Source organism: Lactuca virosa, chromosome 3, assembly GCF_052849685.1.
Source record: "Lactuca virosa cultivar CGN04683 chromosome 3, Lactuca_virosa_CGN04683_v6, whole genome shotgun sequence".
Classification (NCBI taxonomy): Eukaryota; Viridiplantae; Streptophyta; class Magnoliopsida; order Asterales; family Asteraceae; genus Lactuca; species Lactuca virosa.
This window is the reverse complement of record NC_136428.1, coordinates 340547163-340571569: the sequence shown is the minus strand read 5'-3', so window position 1 is coordinate 340571569 and position 24407 is coordinate 340547163. Positions and strand designations below refer to the sequence as shown.

The following is a 24407-nucleotide window of genomic DNA, read 5'->3' as shown; positions in this document are numbered from 1 at the left end:
TTCGCATAGTCGTTAGGGTTTTGGCACCAAGTCTGCATGATCACCAAAGTTTAGGCACCAAGTCTGCATGATCGCCAGGGTTTAGAGTACACCGGGTGAACACATCGTTCACAACACCTACAGGCTGCGAGCCTGCTAGTGTACCACTGGACTGTCTAGAATAGTCCGTGGTTGTCATCCATACTCTGCTAGATGACGGGGCCAACATTTGGGAACAAGGCTTCTTTATATCCATGCGTAGGTAAAAACAAGATCTAAAACTTTCATTTAGACTCCGTCGGCTAATTCTCGACCGATCTTAAATTTAACAGTAGGAGGAGATTATACTGTTAAATGCCCGCGTAAAATTCATAACTTCTACATACGGACTCCGTTTTCGTCTGTCTTTTTACCGTTGAGTTCCTATTAATGAGATCTTCAACTCTCATTTAGGCCGCATAGGCCAAAAACCGCTCGAACTAAAAATCGAGTTTCGGGCCGTGCACTGTTATGCCAAATCTTAGAAAATTCATAACTTCCTCATACGAAGTCAGATTTGGGCGTTATTTTTTTGTATGTTCTCGGTTTAACGTATACTACAAATTTTTTTTAGATCAATAAGGCTAAAAAGTCTTCTACCGTAAATTCACTATTTACGTCTCCCGGTGCCGTGCCGGTTTTGCCGAAAAACTTCGACGGGCCATAACTTCTTCGTTATAACTCGGATTTTGGCGTTCTTTATATGTACAGAACCCTTGTAACATATAATACAACTTGGTTAAGACTAATCCTTCTAAATTATCTTCCATCAAAAACTCATTTTTGATGCTCATCGTCTCTAAATTGACTAGGCCGGATTTGCGGGCGTTACAATGCCGACCCCACGTAACCACACCCAATCCACAGTAGGAGCAATTGCAAACTCACGATTATATAATCATCCCAAACGATTTTCATAATTGTTCAACATTGCACGGGAAATATTTTGCGGAAACCGGTATAGCGGGTGAATGCTCGCCACATCAATCGGGTCTTGAGGTTGGGGAACTGCCCTTCTTGGACCCATTTTCCTGAAATGACCAACAAAAATGAAACAAACAAAAAACAACCAAGATATCAAATTAAAAAGCAAAACAGCAAACTGGTTGCCCAGTTTCCACGTCGTGGGTTTCATCTCCACGTCGTGGAATCGGTCCGAGGTGTGGTTCTGGAACGGCCATATATGGGAAAAACCAACCATCAATCCTACTTGGGGTTTGTTTATTTCATCAATCTATGGCCTAACATTACACATGCATTCAAAAATACCCAACTAGTGATCTTAATTTTGAGTTTTTTCATATCTAAAGAAACCCTAACCTTCAAATGCATAAGAATGAAGAAAACTATAAACTTTGTAGAAGTAACACTTAATAGTTGGAGTTTGAGAACAAATTGATGCAAGAAATTTAGAAGAAAATGGCAGGAAGTGGCAGGAAATCAATGGTGGGGCTAATTTTGTTCGTGTGCTCAATAAACAAATGGGGTAATGGTCAAAGGGCTTGGCTTAAAACTGGTCCCCATCCGTGATTTTTAAAGTCCACGTCGTGGTGATGAATTCCACGTTGTGGGCATGTAAATTGGGCCTTATCGTTTTCAGGCTAATTCTTTTCCATGACATGGGCTTGTAACCCACGACACGGAATAATAAAAAAAATACTTACTTTTTATGTCCAATTTTAAATATAAAAACCTTAAGCCATTTACCATAAAAAATATTTAGAACCCCACACACGATTTTCACCAATGCCTTTAGTAACTATGATAATAAGATGATTAATTATCCTACAACTCAACTAAAATGCAAAAATTAAACTAAGTTCAAAAACGAAAAGAAATGCAAACCAAGCTCGGGTTGCCTCCCGAGAAGTGCTTCTTTTTTGTTGGAGTCTTGAGTCGGACTCCGTGCCACCTTACGTTGAATTAGTCAGAGTATCCATTACCAATTTCACCTTTTTCTCCTTCCATTTCCTTTTATAAGCTTGAACTCGTCTAAGATACGCCTTTTTGGAATTTTCCTTTTTACCCTTTACATCTCCTTCTTCGAGCTTTCTTTTAACTCCCTTATTTTCCACATATTTAACTTCTTCTTCTTTAAGCTCCATGGGCACCATCTTTTCATCCACATTTGAACTCTTTAATTTAGAAGTAACTTCCTCTTCATCACTGGACACCAATTCTTCACTATCTTTACTCACCCAAGATGTTGGAGTTTTATAAGCAATTACTTCAAAGACCATAGGAATAGATGCTCTTGGTTTGGTGCAGTTGATTTATCGAATCTCTTCTTCCATAAGCTTTTCTAATTCTTCAAGTTCATTCTCGTCATCGACATTGAAAACTTCATCTTGAACATCACTTCCTTGGAAACCATCTTCTACTCCAAAAGTAGCTTCATCATCTCCCACTCTCAAGGTAAGCTTGGATGCGCGAATATCAACCAAGGCACTAGCAATATTAAGTAGAGGGCGACCCAAAATGATTGGAACATTATGATCTTCTTTCATGTCCATTATGACAAAATCAATTGGAAAAACGAATTTTCCAATTTTAACTAAAATGTCTTCTACAATGCCTCTCGGATATGTCACTGAATGATTGGCCATGTGAATTATCATTTTCGTAGCCTTCAACTTTGGAATATTAAGCTTTTGATAAAATGAAGAAGACATCAGATTTATGCTAGCCCCAGAATCAGCTAATGCATAAGTCTTCAGATTATTCCCAAATTCACATGGAAGAGTGAGGCGACCAAGATCTCCCATCTTCTTTGGTAACTCCCCCATAGTTACTTTTGAACTTTTCTCACTTAGAATCACCTTGGAATTTTTCCTTAATTGCTGGCGAGTATCTATTAAATCTTGCAAGAACTTGGCATACTCGGGAACTTTAGATAACGAATCAATGAAAGGTGTATTTATTGGAATACCCTTCACTTGTTGCATCAGCTTCATATGCTCCTGTTCCAATGGCTGGAAATTGGCTCGGGAAGGAAACGGGAAAGGAGGACGATAAGTACGAACATTATCCAAATTTTTCTGATCAGACCTGATCCACGTCGTGGAAATTGGATCTCCACGTCGTGGTTTCAGTGTTTCAGCAACTCTATTTTCTTCGAGTTTGGACTTCTTTGGCTTTGGTTCAGACTGAGATGGGTCGACTTCTAATGCTTCAAGGAACTCAGAAATTGTATCCTCTTCAAAAATGTGTGCATATTATCTGTGTTCCTGATATCTATGTGTCACACCCCCGAACCAAGGATGGCGGAAACATCCGGGGGTGGAGGACTTCATGTATAGTATCACAACAACGAGTATAATAGTGCTCATAGTAAAAACAACCATCATAAATATAACTGAAAAAGTTACACCATAGTATGAGTTTACATGTTTCAAAATCAATTACATTATGATGACAAAATGTATAAATTGACGTCTTGCGTCCCATCCTCAAAAGTAGTTGTTTACATGTTTCACTGGTTTCCTAAGAATACAAGTAGTTTTGAAAGAGTGTCAACAATTAAGTTGGTGAGTTCATAAGCTTTTGGATGTAGAGTTTGAAAACCTTTGTTTGTAATGGTAATGTATGCTTCAAGAAAAATCCCTTATTTTCCTTATAAAAAGTCTTGTAGTCTTAAATCCCAAGACCGAGAGTATGTGTGTATTTTGTACTTATAACGTGGTTGTAGTTTTAAATAGATAAAACCCCTTTTTAAAGTAGAATTTTCCCGTAAACTTGAAATGTTGTTAACTCCCTATGTGAGTCGTTATAACCATACTATAACTAGAATTAACCTGCTACAACGTTTTTCAGACGTCAAGATCCTATGACTTTTGTCACCCGTAGACCTGCAGGTCCTGCTGTAGCTAGCAGCGAGGTGTGGGGTGTCAATCCCAATATAGATCTATACACAATTATCACGCTCTCCCTACAAGAGACTCTGGTTATAACTTGCAGGAATTTTAACCCGTACTCTAAGAGTACAATTGAAGAATTGTCTCACAACTTACGTTAACGAGTTTACATGTAGCATGTTTAGTAATGCATAACTATGCTTCTTATGTTTTATCTTGTATGTTTGTAATGTGAAAGGACTCTTACAATTCAGGAAGTAAATTTCTGTTATTTAACCATAACTTAACAGAAAACATGTGTAAATTATAAAGTCATCAAAGACAAACACTTTGCTCAACATGTTACAAAGTGTTATGAAAATTGTAAGCTGTGAACTAGTTTTTAACCTTTCTGCACTGTTTTAGAAAAATCATAGAAAAATCATACGAAGTCGAAAACTGAATCCGTAAACTTTGAGAGTTTAGAAAATATGTCTAGTTTATCCATAATTTTTAGTATGATTTTTAGAAGTGTCTAACTTATGTGAAAATGTTCATATTCACAGACTGGTCCGAATTCGTTTCGAAAATGATAGACAGTTTTATAAAATTCACCATAAATTGTAGAAAAATTGTATGGAGATGTGCAAGTAGTCATTAGAAAGGTATAAACCTGAAATACTTGCATATGAAACAGTTTTGAAAGATATTAAGTTTAAGATGGTCAAAACAGTCCGTGAATAGGACTCAACTTTTCTATGAAAAGCTGAAGTATGAGTTTGAGTTATATTAAGGTGTGTTAACTTGTATTCCCCCCCCCCCTAAAAGTTGAAGAAAACATGAAAATGTAGGGGTATGAACTCACCTTGAGTGATTCTATGAGGTGGAAGGTTGAGGAAATGGGAGTTTCAAGTCAAGAAAACTTGGAGGATGCTTGAAGGTTTGATGATCCTAAGAACAAATGTGACGATATTTGTGTAAATGATCCATGATTTGTATGAATAAAATCTAGAGTATTTAGAAGTTGAATGAAGGAACTTACCAAGATTGGATGAAAACTCAAGAGCACTTCTTTCCAAGAAAATCGTGACTGTGAAAGAGGGAGAGAGAGTAGTGTGGTTTTGGTGGAGGCAAATGAGACCTTGAAGGTGAGGAATAAGATCTCTTGGGTGGATTTGGTTAAGGAAATTTTGATGGAGTGTTGGGATGAGTTGAAAAAGGACAATGATTTGACTAGGTAAGGTGTGAATAGGGACACAAAGTGGATGATTACTTTATGAATAAAATAATGAGTCTTAGACATTTTTCATAAAAAAATGTGTTCTAACTCTTCAAGGTTGGCATAAGTCAGGTGTGTCAGGAGCGTTCGGAAGTCAGGAGCGTCCGTCCGGAATCAGGAGTGTCAGGAGCGTCCGGAGTCAGGAGCGTCCGTCCGGAGTCAGGAGTGTCAGGAGCGTTCGGAAGTCAGGAGCGTCCGTCCGGAATCAGGAGTGTCAGGAGCGTCCGTCCGGAGTCAGGTGTGTCAGGAGCGTTTGGAAGTCAGGAGCGTCCGTCCGGAATCAGGAGCGTCCGGAGTCAGGAGTGTCAGGAGCGTTCGGAAGTCAGGAGCGTCCGTCCGGAATCAGGAGTGTCAGGAGCGTCCGGAGTCAGGAGCGTCCGTCCGGAGTCAGGAGTGTCAGGGTTCCTTATGAAGAGGTTCAGGGTTCCTCATAAGGCATTCTGGACTAAGAAGGTACTTGGAGAGATTTGGGAGAGATTTCACATACTTGGAGAGATTTGGGAGAGATTTCACATACTTGGAGAGATTTGGGAGAGATTTCACATACTTACTTCTTTTAAAATTTTAGATTTTCTGAATATTGTAAAACTCAAAGTGATACTTTATATTAAGATAACGAGTTGTACAAAGTAAGCATAATGTAAATCCTAACATACGAAAAGTTAATTGAGTTGACCGGTTTGACTTGTTGACTTTCTTTGACTCTGACTCGACCAGAAAGTGACGGTTGTCACACTATGCTAGATGAACGATTTATACATGTTTACGTGATTTAAACAGTATATGTATTTTTATACTTATAAATATATATTGGGTAGCGACGGGTGATGATAGAAAGGTGATGATAACTAGGTGATGATAGATAAGTGATGATAAATAGGTGATGTAAGATGAAAGGAGAGGAGATGCCATAACCTTGACCTGCGATGTTGCGATTTGGCGATGTAGTCATCTACAAGAGTATAGATGGCGTCCACAGACTATTCTAAACAGTCATTTAGAAACACCAGCAGGCTCATAACCCGTAGGTGATAAATTACGAGTTTAGGCGATGTTGTAACTACGTATTCATGCGATGATACTCTAACCCTTACTATGAATTACAAGTTCAGGCGATGTAACTACGTATTCATGTGATGATACTCTAACCCTTACTATGAATTATGTAATGCCCGTGTTTCTAGGCTAGGCATTAATATTGATGTGATAGTCTAGGTTAACCTTTGTAACTCATTTTGAACAAATGAAAAGGAATTATGTGAATATTATGTGTTTTATGTGGTTTATGCTTAATTACTAGGAGTTATTTAATTAAGAATAAAAATGAGCGTCGAAAATAAATATTAGATAAAGCCGATATCTATTAAGAAAGTTGTAGTGGTCGTGACAAGGATTACGGATATATAAAGAATACCAAAATCCGAGTTATAACGAAGAAGTTATGACCTGTCGAAGTTTCGCGACAAAACCGGCACGGTGCCGAATGACGTAAAAAGTGAGTTTTTGATAAACTACTTTTTAGCCTTAGTGATCTAAACGAAAGTCGTAGTGTTCATTAAACCGAGAGTATGTATAAAAAGAAAGCCCAAATCTGACTTCGTATGAGGAAGTTATGATTTTTCGAAGCTTCAGCTTAGCAGTAGACAGCTAAAAACTCGAATTTTAGATCGAGTGATTTTTAGCCGACACGACCTAAACTAGAATCGAAGGTCTCGTCAATAGTAGCACAACGGTAAAAAGACAGACGAAAACGGACGTCGGATGAAGAAGTTATGAATTTTTAACGGATTTCCTGTCCCGGTCTGTTAAAAATAATAATATAAAAATTAAAGTCAAAATTAGCCGACGAAGTCTAAACAAAAGTTGTAGAGCGTAATTTTACCTACGCGTGCATATAAAGAATGTCAAAAACGGAGCTCGTATGTGAAAGTTATGGATTTTAGAAGTTTTGGCACAAAAATCGAGAAAAATGTCAAAACCGAGAAATTTCGCATACGTGGACTTCGGCCACGTCACCCTCGCTCAAAACGTGCCACGTGTCCGAAATTGTTGTGTCATCAGAAGCGTGTCCGAACCGGAGAAGCCATCCGAAGTGGTCCAATAAGAATGCGACGTGTGCCCCTTTCTCGCGCATCCGAGCTTCGCAGGGTGCCACGATCCCCCCTCCTCGGACCCAGACTTCGGTCCAATCAGGAGCCTCCAGCGAGACCCTTGCATGCGCAACCCACGTGCTGCCTCTTCGGATCTGTTGCCACCTGGAAGCCTCTCAGCCGTCCGATCAGAAGCCTCGCCCCTATAAATAGAAGGGTGCGAGACCTCCCGGGGAATATTTGGAAATTTGTCACTTTTAGCCCCTCTTTCAATATTTCTTTCATTCCAACTTCCCCCAAAGCCCCGGTATCAATTATAACACCCGAAACACGTCCCGAAGTGCCCGAGAAGCCCGAGAAATTTATCTTTTCGGTTTTGAAGCCCGACCCTCGCAGAGCCCGGTTTCTTAATAAAACTCCCGGTTTTATTAGAAACGATCGTTTTAGGAAACGAAGTGCTGCCCGATTATCATCAAATCAAGTTAGTGTGTAGTCACTTTCATCTTACACCTAGATATGAAGTATTTTCTATAAAATACGTGCTATGTGTAATTATATTAAGTGTTTATTTGAGGTGACTGTTGAACAGATGTTTTATACAAATTTTAAACTGTATATGTATTTTATCTACAAATATGTTGGGTAGAACATGGGTAGACAAAATAGTCGATGTGTGTTAAAATGGTGAGAGGCCTCGATGTTGTTGTTGTTGTTGTTGTTGTAGTCGTCTAGCGGAGTATAGATGACGACCACAAACTTTTCTAGATAGTCCGGTGGCAGACTAGCAGGTTCGCAACTTGTAGGTGTTGATGAACTAAATGTTCATTGGCGTACTCCATCCCCCTCATGGTTGCCTTTAGGACATGTATGGCTAAGGAGTCCCCTTAGCAGTAGTGTCCATCCCGATGATATTCCTTAGGCTAGGTCCCTTGTGATAGGTGTTTAGGGACGTAAAGTGAGGACAACGGGAATGGGTAATCAGGGTTATTGTCGATTGGTGAACTTAATAAGTTTATTATTATTGTGGGTTGAAAACCCTATATGCTCACCAGGCTCCCAAGCCTGACCCACTCAGCTTTCTATGTTACAGGTAGTGGACCCCGAGCATAGTCGGAGGATGATGAGAGATTTTTGGATTATAGGCCAGTAGTTGTAAATAACTGTTGTAAAGCTTATAATGTCTTGTTTATGATTTTGATCTGTATCAGAACATGACATCCCGAGGTTTTGATATAAAAGGAAATTATATATTTCTTAAAGAAAGCTTTTGATAAACTGCTATCATGTTTTGTTTTGGGGACCAATTCCGCAACATCTTTTAAAAAGATTTCTCTGAATTTATTTTAAAAAGCGTAAATTAAATCGGTCTTTTCTGGCCGAGAAATTAGGGGATGTCACAGTTGGTATCAGAGCATCAGTTTAAGCGAACTAAGAAATTGTAGGATTTCTAGACTTAAACTTAGAATGCTAAGTGATGATTGTGAGATGAGTGTCTACCATATTTTAGACACGAGCACTAGTTTATTTTAGGAAAGATGCCTAAAATGCTTTTATGTGCTAAATGCTATATGTTGCCATATATGCCATTATTTGTTCGGATCTATGGTCTGTTGCCGACCGGATCTGGAAACATTATGTGTGTAGGATTCTAAGCGTATGATTACGAGATTAGAACTAACATGTAAACGTTTCGGAGTGATAAGGGAATTGAAATATCTATCAAGGATAAAGACCTAAATTCGCATTATTCGATATATAGATTATAATGGCAAGAACTCAAAGTGGAGCGGGAAATGCAAACAGAAACCAATAACCTCAACCTCAAGTGGTGGAACAGGTGCCTATAGTAGGAGCTGCACCAGAACCCATCACCATGGCTGGAGTGCGAACTATTATTCAGACCATGATGGCTGAACAAAGGGAGGATTTGAGGCAAATGTTGCTGAACAACAGGGATGAACCTTCAGTTCCTGTTGAACAACGCGAACGGAGTAACGATCGATCTGAAGAAGGAAACAACAGTAGATCGGTTGGTCATAGTGAACCGCTTGTGGTTGGGAGAAATAACCACGAGGATAGAGTGGAGAGAAATGGGTGCAAGTATAAGGACTTTATGACTTGCAAGCCATCGACCTTTACTGGAAAAGAAGATCCTGTCGGAGTAATGGATTGGATCTCCGAAATGGAATTGGCTTTCATGACTTGTGGTTGCCAAGGCAAGTTACAAACCACATTTTCAGTGCGTCAGTTCAGGGGTAGTGCTGCTCGTTGGTGGAACACTTTGGGGGAAACCCTAAGCCCTAATGAGCCACTGCAACTGACTTGGGCAGAGTTCTTGGTGCACTTCAAGCGCAAGTACTGCTCGGCCCAAAACGTGCTTGAGTTAGAAAACCAATTTCTAATGTTGAAGAAGGGGAGTATGACCATTGATGAATATACAAATAACTTCACAGACAAAATGGAGTTTGCTTTGCGTATTGTCCCAGATGAGCTGGCAAAAATTGACAGGTACGCAAAGGGACTTCCATGGGAGTACGCGGTGCCAGTACGTCAGACACTTACTTTGGAGGCAGCTATCTGGGCTGCCAAGTCTATTGAAGATATGATTAAGGGGAGAGCCGCCAGCAAGGTTGAAGTTGGCGAAAAGAGAAAGTTTGAAGGAACTTCAAGTTCCAATAAAAAGAACAAGTTCTCGAAGACTGGTTCGAGAAAATTCGGAGGAGGAGCCGAAGCCAAGTGGTGTGACAAGTGTAAGAAGAAACATGCTGGGAGGTGCAGCGTGGAAGTCACTTGTTACAAGTGTGGAAAGCCAGGGCATTATGCCAATGAATGCACCTTCGATAAGAACGTTTGTTTTGGGTGCCATGAAGAAGGGCATATTTTGAGGGATTGCCCGAAGAAGAAGGACGTAGCAAAACCCAATCTTCCACCAAAGCCGAAGGCGAGAGCCTTTCAGATGACACTTGAAGCTGCGAAAGAAGAAGCCGATGTCGCTTCAGGTACCTTTCTTGTAAATGAATTGCCTGCCCAAATTTTGTTTGATTCTGGAGCCAATTACTCATTTATTTCACATGAATTTGGTAGAAAACTAGCTTTGCTTGTAGATAGACTAGTTAATGCTATAATAGTCGAGATTGCTAGTGGCAAGTTTGTACCTGTTAGCCATCGTATGAAAAACATCTTCATTGACTTGAATGGGAATAAGTTCCACGAGGAATTATTGCCTATCGAGTTAAATGGATTCGACATAGTGTTAGGAATGGATTGGCTTAGCGCCAATGATGCCGAAATATTGTGTAGGAAGAAGATAGTAAAAGTAAACCCGCCAGGGAAAGAGTCGTTTATGGTGTATGGATACAAACGCAGAGTAAACTCTGGAATCATTTCCCTAATGAAAGCCAGAAAGTGTTTGGCCAAGGGATGTACTTCATATCTAGCGTTCGTGATCGATGCTAAGAAGGAAAATAAGGAGGTGCATAATATTCCGGTGGTGTGTGATTATCCGGAAGTCTTTCCTGAAGATCTTCCCGGATTGCCCCCTGATCGACACGTAGAATTTCGTATCGACCTGTTACCAGGAACGACGCCGATAGCAAAAGCACCGTATCGACTAGCACCAACAGAGATGAAAGAACTTATGACACAACTTCAGGAGTTATTGGACAAAGGTTTCATTCGACCTAGTTCATCACCCTGGGGAGCCCCAGTGTTATTTTTAAAGAAGAAAGACGGGAGCATGAGAATGTGCATCGATTACAGAGAGCAGAATAAAGCGACAATAAAGAACAAGTACCTGTTGCCGAGGATCGATGACCTGTTCGATCAGTTGCAAGGTTCGAGCTATTTTTCAAAGATCGATCTTAGGTCAGGATACCATCAACTAAAGGTGAGAGAGCAAGATATCGAAAAGACTGCGTTCAGAACAAGATATGGACACTATGAATTTTTGGTTATGTCGTTCGGACTAACCAATGCCCCAACAGCTTTCATGGATTTGATGAACAGGGTTTGTAAACCATACTTTGATAAATCCGTAATAGTATTCCTAGACGATATCTTGATTTATTCGAAAAGCAAGCAGGAGCATTGTTAGGGTGCAAAGTCACTCTTGGATGTAGTGTTTTAGGCTTTCGCCTTTGTATGTGTAAATGGGTTGAGTCTTTCCTATAAATAGGAAGTGAGTGACTCCCATTATGTAAGGAACCATTTGGAGTGTTAGACTAGAGAGAGAAATTGTGTACAAACCCATTTGTATATCCTTTCTAGATCTAATATGAGCTTACACAGATTTATTTACTCCTTGTGTTCTTGATTTTACTTGATGATTCACTAGATCTTTCTAATTCCGCACATGCTATCATAATCAACACAACTACAATTGGTATCAGAGCAGGTGTTCTTGATTGGATCAAGAATTGATCCTTGATGGCGATTTTGATTTAGTGATTCATTTTTTGATCTTTGATCTTCATGTTTTAGAGAGTTTTGGATTCTAGAAATCGAATTCATCTTTGATTCTATTCATAATTCGATTTTCTTCACTAGAATTCAAGTGATTTTTGCTTTCTCTCTCTAGAAAACCCATTCAAAATCACTTTCTCTCTCTAGAAATCTTCAAGTTTTTGTAATCATGGTGAATTTGCCTTACAATTCTTGGATTGTGATCGTTGAAGATATCAAATACAAAGTCAATAAAGATCAATATTATGGGTTGGTATTAAACAATTCGATATATTGGGAAACTATGGTTTCTTATGGAGGTTTGAAGGATGATCATGGAAGCTTGATATTTCAACCACTTTGTGAGATCAAATGGTTGGCTGATATTACATGGTCCATATCATCACGTAGTAGTGATAAGATTGGAGAAGAAAAATATTTGTTCAGAAAGAAATATATTTCTCTTGTTGAAGACCCAAATGATCTTCGTGCTCTTAAGGTTGTTGAAGTTGTTAACAATGGAGTTCAATGTGATGTTCTTGATGTTCTTGAAGTTCATGATAAGAAGATTCAAGTTGATTCTCAAGATGAAAAAGTTTTTTGCTCGATTGGAGTTCAAACCGATGATATTTTGTGTTCTTGTGATTCGTTTGAAGGAATGATTCCTTATCGGAAGCTGGTGATCCAAGAAATTCACAAGTATCAAACTCCAAAAGATTTGATTCAAACTCATAAAGTTGATGTTGTGGAAAGTGGGTTTGTTCATGAGATCAAGTCTTCAAGATGCAAAAAGATGAGAAAGAAAAAAGAAGAAGAAGATCAATCGCAAAAGTAAGCGGGTTCACTCACAAAAATCGTCAAATGTTGTGAAGTCGAAATCCGTGAAGCAAATTTGGGTTCCAAAGCAACAATCTCCAAAGGTTGCATTGAATTTGAAGTCAAAACCCAAAAGTGTTGGTGGTTCTTTTGAAGATGTTCTTGGATCGTTGAAGAACACGAAGAACACGAAGAACGAGTTGTACATCTCACATAGTGGGTGGTACAATGTTCAAATTGGAGATTTTCTCATTCCAACAAAAGAACCAAGATCTTCTAAATTCGATTCGTTTGTTGAAAACGGAACTCGATTCGTCAAAAAGGTATCTCAAATTCTCAAATGGATTCCAAAACATCCATGATTTCGATTCGTATTTTACGTTTTTCATTTTTGATCGATTTGCCTCATTGGATCAAATCCGTTTCAACCCCATTGATTGATCCAATTATTTTTGTTTAGATCAAAACCAAAATCAAACTCATTTTGTTTAATCTTCGAATGTTACTGTTCTTATAATTCATTGTTGAGCCCAATTCTAATTCATTTGAAATTCTGTTCATCCAAACAAATAATTTTTTTTAATATCATCCAATTTCATGATTTGATCAATTTTGAGTCCAAAACTTCAATCAAAATTTTGAGCCCAATCATATCTCGTTCTTTACTATTCATGTAGTCCAAAACATTACCCAAAATTGAATCCAAAACATTAACCTATTACTGTTCATTGATCCATAGTTTTTGAATCTAATACCGACCCGAATCAATTCACATTTGTTTTTCTCTCAACTTGTTCATATAACTTTGATTCACTTCTGCTTAAAATCGACATTGGTCAGAAGAGTCGGAAGACTCAAAACTCATAAGTTGAAATTAGATAGCTTATGAGTCAAATGATTATGAGTTCGATTTCAACTGATGAAGTATTGCAGTTGAGCGAAGGTACTTCCGATGTAGGGTCAAATTCAATTGAAGGTTGTTTTTCGATTTGGATGTCAAACTCTTGAGTTTGATATGTGAACAAGTAATTTCGATGTTGAGTTGATTTGGTTTTAAGATCGAAATCCGTTTCAAGGTATAGTGTATCAGATTGTTCAATGGTGTATGTGTTTGGAGTCAAGAGTCGATTTTGATTTTGACCTTTCGAATCTGATAACAAATTGGGAACGAAAAGAACTTGGACTTGGATTCGTTGATTTGGAAACGAAATAGGATGGGTTGTTCAGTGATGACGAAGGCTTGATTGAAGATTGATGATTTGTGAAATCGATTATTGGCAAACGATGTTGATTTTGGTATGGTTTACTGATTCGTAATCGATGGAATTTTGGGGTCAATTTCTTGAAAATGAACGAAGCCTTAGTTCACTGTAAGTTGTTTGCAGATAGTCGACTGGGAAATCGATGTTTGCAAAAGAACGAAATTTTGATTTTGGGTCGATTGATTGAAGAACGAAGGGATGGTTGAATCTGATTTCGAATGGTTAATTTGGGGTCAACCATCGATGTTAAAACGAAGCCAAAAACAAAATGATTTTGATGAATGAATAGATTTTGGGGTCTAAATCGAGTTTGTTGTTGGTGTCGATTTTGATTGCCTAAAAACGAAGCCCTACTGATTGCTGTGTAAAGGAGTGTTAATTGTCGATGTGTAAAGAATCGACTGTTGATTTTGGTTGTTAACCAGTCAAGAATCGATGTCGACTGGGATATATTGGAATCAAAGAACGAAGGATCAATGTTTGTTTCCAGTCGATTTGTGATTAGGTTTTTGGTGATATGGATTCGTACAAAGGGTGCTCTGATTGAACGAAGAGTTACTGTTCATGGATAAGTCTTCGTATGCTTCGTATGATTGAGAATTTTTCGTTTGATTGGGGAAGATGAAGTTTCATACGAAGAGGAGAGAGAAAATGGAAATGATGATTTCGTACGAAGGGTAATAAAATTTATATGAAGGGTTATTTGGGTATCTAAACTGATGAATATTCGAAGACGTTGTTTGTGTACGCAATTGGGGAAGAAAGAAAGAAAAGTTTTGCATATGGCCCTTATAGTTTCGACTGTTTGACAAATTTTAAACACCCCTTCGTATGATTGGTAAAGGATTCGTATGATTGATCACAATTTCGTATCTTTTGACAAAAGAAGCAAAAGTTTTGAAAACAACCCCTGAATCTTCGAAAATTTGACACTTAGAGAATTAATTGAAGTTTCGAATGTTTGACACTTTTCACCCACATTCAAAATTTTTTGAAGCTTCGTATGTTTGGGGTGATTCTTCGTATGTTTGGAGCACAAATGGCAGAATTTTCGAAAATAGTCCCTGAGGCTTCGAATGTTTGGCGGTTCATACCCATTTTCGAAAAAGGACTGTTTTTGCTGAAAATTGAAGAAAATGCATTTCAAGCCCCTGTAGTTTGTGCAAATTGACGCTTTCTACCCAGCTCTGAAAAAGGAGAAGTTGTATGCAAAGTTCTCCAAATGTGAATTTTGGATTCAAGAAGTCCAATTTTTAGGTCATGTGGTTAACCAAGAAGGAATAATGGTTGACCCAGCAAAGATTGAAGCTGTGATGAAGTGGGGACAACCAAAAAGTCCTACGGAGATTCGAAGCTTTTTAGGATTAGCCGGATATTATCGCCGATTTATCCAAGGCTTTTCTTCGATTGCTACTCCATTAACACCTTTGACCCACAAAGGAGCTACTTATACTTGGAATGAGAAGCACAAGGAAGCCTTTGAGAAGTTAAAGAAGAGATTGTGTGAAGCACCGATTCTTTCGTTACCTGAAGGAGTTGATGACTTCGCAGTTTATAGTGAGGCCTCTGGAGTTGGGTTAGGATGTGTTCTGACCCAAAGGGATAAAGTGATAGCGTATGCATCGAGGCAATTGAAAGAGCATGAAAAGAACTACCCCACTCATGATCTGGAGTTGGCAGCGCTAGTATTCGCCTTAAAGATATGGAGGCACTATCTTTATGGTACTAAATGCAAACTTTTCACTGATCATAAGAGTCTTCAATATCTCTTTAATCAGAAGAAATTGAACATGAGGCAACAGCGCTGGCTAGAATTACTCAAGGACTACGACTGTGAGATACTTTACCACCCTGGTAAAGCAAACGTTGTTGCTGATGCTCTTAGTCGGAAGGTAAATCTTGAAAAGAAAAGGCCAAGAGCGTTGAGAATTGAAGTTGTCTCGACAATTGTGGAAAGTATAAAGAAAACTCAGGATGAAGCAATAAGAGAAAAATGACCAAAAGGAGGAACGTTTGGGCAAAACGTTGGTGTTTGATACAAACGGTCAAGGACTGAAGGTATTCAAAGATAGGATTTGGGTACCTAAGATGGGAGGAGTAAGAGATCTTCTGATGGAAGAAGCTCACAAGACCATGTACTCGATTCATCCCGGCAGTACAAAAATGTATAGGGATCTAAAACCCTATTACTGGTGGCCGACGATGAAGCTCGATGTTGCTAAGTATGTGGCCGGGTGTGTAACTTGTGCTAGGGTTAAGGCACAACATCAGAAACCGTATGGGAGTTTAGAACCTTTACCTGTACCCATGGGTAAATAGGAAGATATTACCATGGATTTTGTGACTAAACTGCCCAGAACAAGGAACGGTCACGACATGATTTGCATGGTCGTTGATCGCTTCACTAAGAGTGCGCACTTCATAGCAGCCAACGAGAAATGGTCTATGGATAAACTTGCGAATTCTTACGTGAAGGAAATTGTGAGGCTTCACGGTGTTCCATTAACGATTGTATCCGATCGTGACAGCCGTTTTACCTCAAGGTTTTGGAGGAGTCTACAAGAGGAATTGGGTACCAAGTTGTGTTTGAGTACAACTTACCATCCCCAAACTGATGGTCAGAGCGAACGAACAATTCAAACATTGGAGGATATGCTGAGAGCATGTACCCTAGAATTCCAAGGTAACTGGGATGAACACTTACCTCTAGTAGAATTTTCCTATAATAATAGTTTCCACTCAAGCATCAAGATGGCACCTTATCACGCTTTGTATGGAGAAAAGTGTCGAACGTCGTCATGTTGACTGGAAGCTGGGGAAAAGCAGTTTATGGGACCTGAAATAGTCCATCAAACTGCTGAAAAGTTGAAAGTGATTAGGGAAAGGATGTTAGCAGCTCAAGATCGACAAAAGAGTTATGCTGACAAGAAAAGACAACCGATATCCTTCGAAGTTGGAGATTCGGTTTTACTTAAAGTCTCGCCGTGGAAGGGACTTATAAGATTTGGTAAAAGGGGAAAATTGAGTCCAAGGTTTATTGGACCATTTAAAGTTCTTCAGAGGATCGAGGAATCAAGCTTACAAGCTAGAATTACCGGAAGAACTGGAGGGTATTCATAACACCTTTCATGTGTGTTATTTGAGAAAGTTCACGAGAGATGTACCCGACATAATTCCCATTTCTGAATTAAGGTTTGTTGAAAACAAGAGGTTGATTGAAGAACCTGAGGCAATCGTTGACCGTAAGACTAAGAAGTTGCGACGCAAGATGGTCGATTTAGTGCTTGTGCGTTGGAAACATACGAATGGGCCAAATCTCACCTGGAAAATGGAGAGTGACATGATGAGTCGCTACCCGCAGTTGTTTGTTGATATGTGATTCCGGGGACGGAATCATCCTAAGGGGGAGAGAATTGTAATGCCCGTGTTTCTAGGCTAGGCATTAATATTGATGTGATAGTCTAGGTTAACCTTTGTAACTCATTTTGAACAAATGAAAAGGAATTATGTGAATATTATGTGTTTTATGTGGTTTATGCTTAATTACTAGGAGTTAATTAATTAAGAATAAAAATGAGCGTCGAAAATAAATATTAGATAAAGCCGATATCTATTAAGAAAGTTGTAGTGGTCGTGACAAGGATTACGGATATATAAAGAATACCAAAATCCGAGTTATAACGAAGAAGTTATGACCTGTCGAAGTTTCGCGACAAAACGGCACGGTGCCGAATGACGTAAAAAGTGAGTTTTTGATAAACTACTTTTTAGCCTTAGTGATCTAAACGAAAGTCGTAGTGCTCGTTAAACCGAGAGTATCTATAAAAAGAACGCCCAAATCCGACTTCGTATGAGGAAGTTATGATTTTCCGAAGTTTCAGCTTAGTAGTAGACAGCTAAAAACTCGAATTTTAGATCGAGTGATTTTTAACCGACACGACCTAAATGAGAATCGAAGGTCTCGTCAATAGTAGCACAACGGTAAAAAGACAGACGAAAACGGACGTCGGATGAAAAAGTTATGAATTTTTAACGGATTTCCTGTCTAGGTCTGTTAAAAATAATAATATAAAAATTAAAATCAAAATTAGCCGACGAAGTCTAAACGAAAGTTGTAGAGCGTAATTTTACCTACGCGTGCATATAAAGAATGTCAAAACGGAGCTCATATGCGAAAGTTATGGATTTTAGAAGTTTTGGCACAAAAATCGAGAAAAAATGTCAAAACCGAGAAATTTCGCATACGTGGACTTCGGCCACGTCACCCTCGCTCAAAACGTGCCACGTGTCCGAAATTGTTGTGTCATCAGAAGCATGTCCGAACCGGAGAAGCCATCCGAAGTGGTCCAATAAGAATACGACGCGTGCCCCTTTCTCGCGCATCCGAGCTTCGCAGGGTGCCACGATCCCCCCTCCTCGGACCCAGACTTCGGTCCAATCAGGAGCCTCCAGCGAGACCCTCGCATGCGCAACCCACGTGCTGCCTCTTCGGATCTGTTGCCACCTGGAAGCCTCTCAGCCGTCCGATCAGAAGCCTCGCCCCTATAAATAGAAGGGTGCGAGACCTCCCGGGGAATATTTGGAAATTTGTCACTTTTAGCCCCTCTTTCAATATTTCTTTCATTCCAACTTCCCCCAAAGCCCCGGTATCAATTATAACACCCGAAACACGTCCCGAAGTGCCCGAGAAGCCCGAGAAATTTATCTTTTCGGTTTTGAAGCCCGACCCTCGCAGAGCCCGATTTCTTAATAAAACTCTCGGTTTTATTAGAAACGATCGTTTTAGGAAACGAAGTGCTGCCCGATTATCATCAAATCAAGTTAGTGTGTAGTCACTTGATGGGTTTTGAGCATTCTAACACTTCCTAAGTGTACATGCAACCCTAATAACCTTGGATCTATGTTTGTCTAATTATCATGCAAAGTTGAATTCCAAGGTTATATTCCTATCTAGCATACATGGGGAACATTTTTAACTTGAATGAAAGATAGAATAACTTACCTTATTGTTGATTATGATCCTTGAAACCTCGTGAGCCTAGCACCCCAAGTGTGATGCCTCAAATGCTTCACACAACACCAAATGCAAAGGAGTAAACTTTGAGAGAATCTTACACTTGCAAAATCGGCTCTAGCCCTCTTGTTTCTTAGTGTAGCCGATTTTGGTGGAGAATGGGTTTCTTATATAGTGTGTCACATCTAGGGTTACACCATGTAAACCCTAATGTGGCATGACTCTTCATTTCCATGACCCATGGGTTTGTAACTCCCATGGAGCCTCCATGGAGCATTCAATGAGTTTAACCCAACTTGATTATCCATGGAGCCTTTTAGCCCACTATACAAGTTATGGATGATTTACATGATCAACCCATATATTTAATTAGTCATCTTTTGATCACTTAATTAATCCTAGATTAATTCTTGATCAATACTAATTAAATAATACTATTAATATATTAGAACTTATAATATATTAATAAACCACAAGTGTTATTTCTCTCATTTAGTCTATCCAAATGCATGATGCCATGCAACCCAAATGGACCATGCCGGGTCGGGTCAAGTACATACCAGAAATAGTTATGGACTTATACACCTTATCCAACGGTCTCCCACTTGGATAAGTCTAATAACTATAACTGCAATACTTCAGGAACCGATCGGCAATCGTAGCTCTTTCAAGGTCTCTCGGAACTGAGAAGATGATGATACGCCATTTAAGATAAGTGATCATATAATCCTCTGTTCTAGATATCAGCCGGACAAATACATGGAACAATGTCTTACTTATTGTCCAGCAGTTTGTTTCCCGATTTCCGATTTGTTTGACAAAAAACTTAATTGAACACATCAACTTAGTTCTGACCGGGCCCGGTACATAGGTCAAAACAAAATCATCAAGGGGCCCAGATATCAGCTTCTAATCCAAGAAGGAACAGATAAACTTCGACTCATATGTTTGTTCTACCACTCATTGAATTATACACAAAAGCACGTTTTATAACATCGAGTTACCAATGCGTTAACGTACAATCAATGCATAACCAACTCATAAGTAACAAATCATATCTCTAGGTTTGAAGACTTATATGATATTACCGTCTCACGATCACTCGAGATAAATTCCATGAAGTGATTCCAGTGAGCGTGGGTTGAGTCTAATGCTCAGAACTTATGAGCACTCATGAGTGTTGTAGCCATGTCCAACAACTTAGACCTCTGCAACCAATCATGACAGTCTTGATTCATACCTACTTCCGACATATGACCGACTGTGGAGGTTCGAATAATATGATATACCAAACATAATTATTCTGGAAGTCAAAACATGCAAAAGAAATATAGTAAACGATCGACAAGAGATAACAACACTTTACTCATAAATAAAACACCTTTTATTCATCATCTAATGTCAATTACACTTTACAAATTTCAAGGTTATCTAACTACTAAATCTAATATCATCCTTCAGCCCTATGCTCCGAGCATGCTGGAGATGCTTAACCCGAGTCAGTCCCTTCGTGAGGGGATCTGCTGGATTCTCATCCGATGATACCCTCTTTGCCACGAGGAGTCCTTCTTCTATTCGATGTCTGATGAAATGGTATTTTCTGTCGATGTGTCTGGATCTCCCGTGATCCCTTGGTTCCTTGGCTAAGGCAACTGCACTTTCACTATCACAGAAAATTTCCATTGGCTCTTTAATAGTTGGTACAACTCCAAGGTCTCCAATGAAGTTCTTCAGCCATATCGCCTCCTTTGCTGCCTCGCTAGCTGCTATATACTCTGATTCGCAAGTTGAATCAGCCACTGTCTCTTGCTTGGAACTCTTCCAAGAAATTGGTCCTCCATTTAAGGTAAAGACCCAGCCTGAATGAGAGCAGAAATTATCCCTATCAGTCTGAAAGCTAGCATCACTATACCCTACAACTCTCAAGTCTTCACTCCCACCGAGGGTAAGGACCCAATCCTTAGTCCTCCGTAGGTACTTGAGGATATTCTTTACCGCAGTCCAGTGTGCCTTGCCAGGGTTCCCCTGATACCTGCTAACCATGCTCAAAGCAAAGGCTACATCAGGTCGAGTACACGTCATAGCATACATGATCGATCCTACAGCCGAAGCATAAGGTATTCGACTCATTTCTGCTATCTCAGCCTCAGTACTAGGGCTTTGTGTCTTACTCAATCTGGCATTACTCTGGATGGGTAACTCTCCTTTCTTGGAGTCCTGCATGCCGAATCTCTTCAACACCTTATCCAAGTAAGTACTCTGACTAAGTCCAATTAGTCTTTTACTCTGGTCTCTCAAGATCCTTATCCCTAGAATATAGGCAGCTTCTCCTAGGTCCTTCATAGAGAAACACTTCCCAAGCCAGGACTTAACTTCCTGCAGAGTTGGGATGTCATTTCCTATGAGTAGTATGTCATCCACATACAATACCAAAAAGCTAACTATACTCCCACTAGCCTTGACATATACACAAGATTCATCTTCACTCCTAGAAAAGCCAAATTCCTTGACTTTCTCATCAAAGCAAAGATTCCATCTGCGAGGTGCTTGCTTTAACCCATAAATGGATTTCTCAAGCTTACACACTCTATTAGGGTACTCTGTGTTGACAAAACCCTCTGGCTGACTCATGTAAACATCCTCAGCCAACTTTCCATTAAGGAAAGCGGTTTTGACATCCATTTGCCATATTTCATAGTCATTAAATGCGGCTATGGCTAACAGAACCCTAATAGACTTAATCTTGGCCACTGGAGAAAAGGTCTCATCATAATCAACTCCCGGAGTTTGTGAGAAACCCTTTGCAACCAGTCGTGCCTTATAAGTGTGTACGTTACCATCCATGTCGGTCTTCTTCTTGAAGATCCATTTGCACCCTACAGTCTTATGACCTGGTACATTCTCAACCAAGTTCCAAACTTGATTGTCATACATGGACTGTATCTCGCTGTCCATTGCCTCTTTCCACTTGGCTGACTCAGGGCCTGCCATGGCTTCCGCGTAACTGTTAGGTTCATCCATACCTATCATTGTCTCATCACTGATAAGTGTATCACCTTCCGCAGTAATATGGAATCCATAGTAATGCTCAGGTGCATTCCTAACCCTTGTGGAACGCCTTAGAGGTACAGACTTGTCAATTGGCTCAACAGAAGTTTCCTCCTCAAGTTGAGTGCTAGGGTTTGAAGTTCCTTCACCACTTGACTCTTGAATTTCTTCAAGGTCAACTTGCCTCCCACTGTCTCCTTGGCTTATGAACTCTCTCTCTCGAAAGAAAGCCCTCCTAGCTACAAAGACCACATTCTCACTAGGTCTGTAGAAGAGGTAACCAAAGGATTTCTGTGGGTAGCCGATGAAAATACACCTCTCACTTCAAGGTTCGAGCTTATCATGAGTCTCGCGTCTCACAAAAGCCTCGCAACCCCAAATCTTAATGTGGTCTAGTTTGGGTACTTTACCAGTCCACATCTCATGAGGAGTTTTGGCAACTTTCTTTGTGGGAACTAGATTAAGGATATGGGCGGCAGTCTCTAAGGCATACCCCCAAAATGAGATTGGTAGCGAAGCTCGACTCATCATGGAACGAACCATATCCAACAAGGTTCGATTACGCCTCTCAGCTACACCATTCAACTGCGGTGTCCTGGGAGGTGTCAATTGTGAGACAATCCCACATTCCCTAAGATAGTCGAGGAACTCTGAACTAAGATACTCACCACCTCGATCGGATCGAAGCATCTTAATGTTCCTGCCCAATTGATTCTCGACTTCCTGTTTAAACTCTTTAAACCTCTCAAAAGTCTCTGACTTATGCTTGATTAAGTAGACATATCCATATCTACTGTAATCATCAGAAAAGGTCAAATAATAACGATTAGCATCCCTTGTGGCATGTTTGAAGGGCCCACACACATCCGTGTGTATAAGATCCAACAAACCTTCACCCCTCTCACAAGAACCTGTGAAGGGTGACTTTGTCATTTTTCCAAGTAAGCATGATTCGCAACTATCATCTGACTTTAGGTCAAATGACTCCAATACTCCATCCTTTTGGAGTTGGCCTATGCGTTTCTTGCTTATATGTCCAAGAGGACAATGCCATAATGATGCTTTATCCAAGTTACTATCATTAACAGAATCAATACATAATACATTATTTCCTAAGTTATCAACCACAGATACAGTTTCATACACACCATCACAAGGTAATGCTTTAAAATAAAGAACATTATTAAAGAAAGCATTAATCGAACCAACTTCATTATCAAATGAAAAGGTGAAACCTTGTTTATACAATGCATGAAAGGAAATAATATTTCTTGGCATTTCTAGCGAATAACAACATTTATTCAAATCTAAACTAAACCCACTACTTAGCGATAAAGTATAAACTCCAATCTTGGTGACAGGTAAAGTTTTCCTATTCCCCATGATTACGTTTATTCTTCCATGCTCCACATTCTCACTTCTTCTTAGTCCCTGCAAATCAGAACAGATATGAATACCACAACCGGTATTAGATAAGATAGTGTAAATGCCTGCATGGTTGGGTTTAACTTTCCCATCCTTCACATCTTGCTGGTACTTTGGGCAGTTTCGCTTCCAATGTGACTTTTCATGGCAATAGAAGCATTCAGCCTCTTTAGGGTCAGAAGAAGGAGTGAGAAAACCTTTCTTGGTTCCACTTGAAGAAGAGCCATCAAGGGTCCTAGCCTTGGTACCCTTCGAAGAGCTCTTCCTCTTCTTCCCTCTACCTTTCCCGATTGCCAAAACTGGGGCAGAGTTTGGAGTAGGAGTGTTAACAACTGACTTACCCTTAAGACCTGTTTCTGCGGTCTTGAGGAGTCCCTGAAGTTTGCTGAGTGTGACCTCTTCCTTATTCATGTGATATGTCATGCAGAATTGATCATAGCACGATGGTAAGGAGTGCAAAATGATATCTATTGCAAGCTCCTCAGGGAAGTTCACATTAAGCTTCAGCAACCGATCCACATACCTTTGCATTTTCTGCATGTGGCTCGTGACGGATTCCCCGTCCTTCATCATGGTTGTTATGATAGAGCATATGATTTCATACCTCTCTTGTCGTGCACTTTGATGGTATCTTTCCATCAGATCTTGGTGCATTTCAAAAGGGTAGAAGTCCTCATAGGACTTTTGGAGTTTCGCTGTCATGGTGGCCAACATGATGCATGCCACTTTTGTAGCATCCCTTTCATGTGCCCGAAAGTCAGCGATCTCCTGGGGAGTTGCAGTGGTCTCATCAATCTCCTTAAGCTCCTTGTCAAGGACATATTCTTTGTCCTCGTAGCGGGTAATCATCCTGATGTTTCTGATCCATTCATTGAAGTTGGATCCATCAAAAGTGACTTTCCCACACAAGTTCATAAGGGTGAAGGAGCCATTAGGATTAGAGCCAAAAGCAGCATTGTTTGAAGACATCTGAAAGAAGAGAACAAGATTAGTTTAGATATTAAGAGAGTCCTTAATAAAACACCCAAATGTAATATTAAGGCTAGGATCCAATCACAATATATTATAACTTAGAAGAGGTATGCCGTAATCCAAGCTATAACATATTTGAAAGGTAGGTGAATGACGATTCACCAATTTCCACCATGAAAAACGAAATATAAATATTAGGTTTTTAATTGG

The 24407-nt window shown here is 39.6% G+C and overlaps 1 protein-coding gene across 1 annotated transcript; it reads right to left on the bottom strand.

Annotated features, from left to right (window-relative positions):
- Window positions 1-2291: 2291 nt before the first annotated feature.
- On the bottom strand, window positions 2292-2804 carry LOC145164819 (uncharacterized). Its single transcript, XM_079083489.1, has one exon. It carries the CDS (start codon window positions 2802-2804, stop codon window positions 2292-2294), a length of 513 nt encoding a protein of 170 aa, XP_078939615.1.
- Between the last annotated feature and the right edge of the window lie 21603 nt (window positions 2805-24407).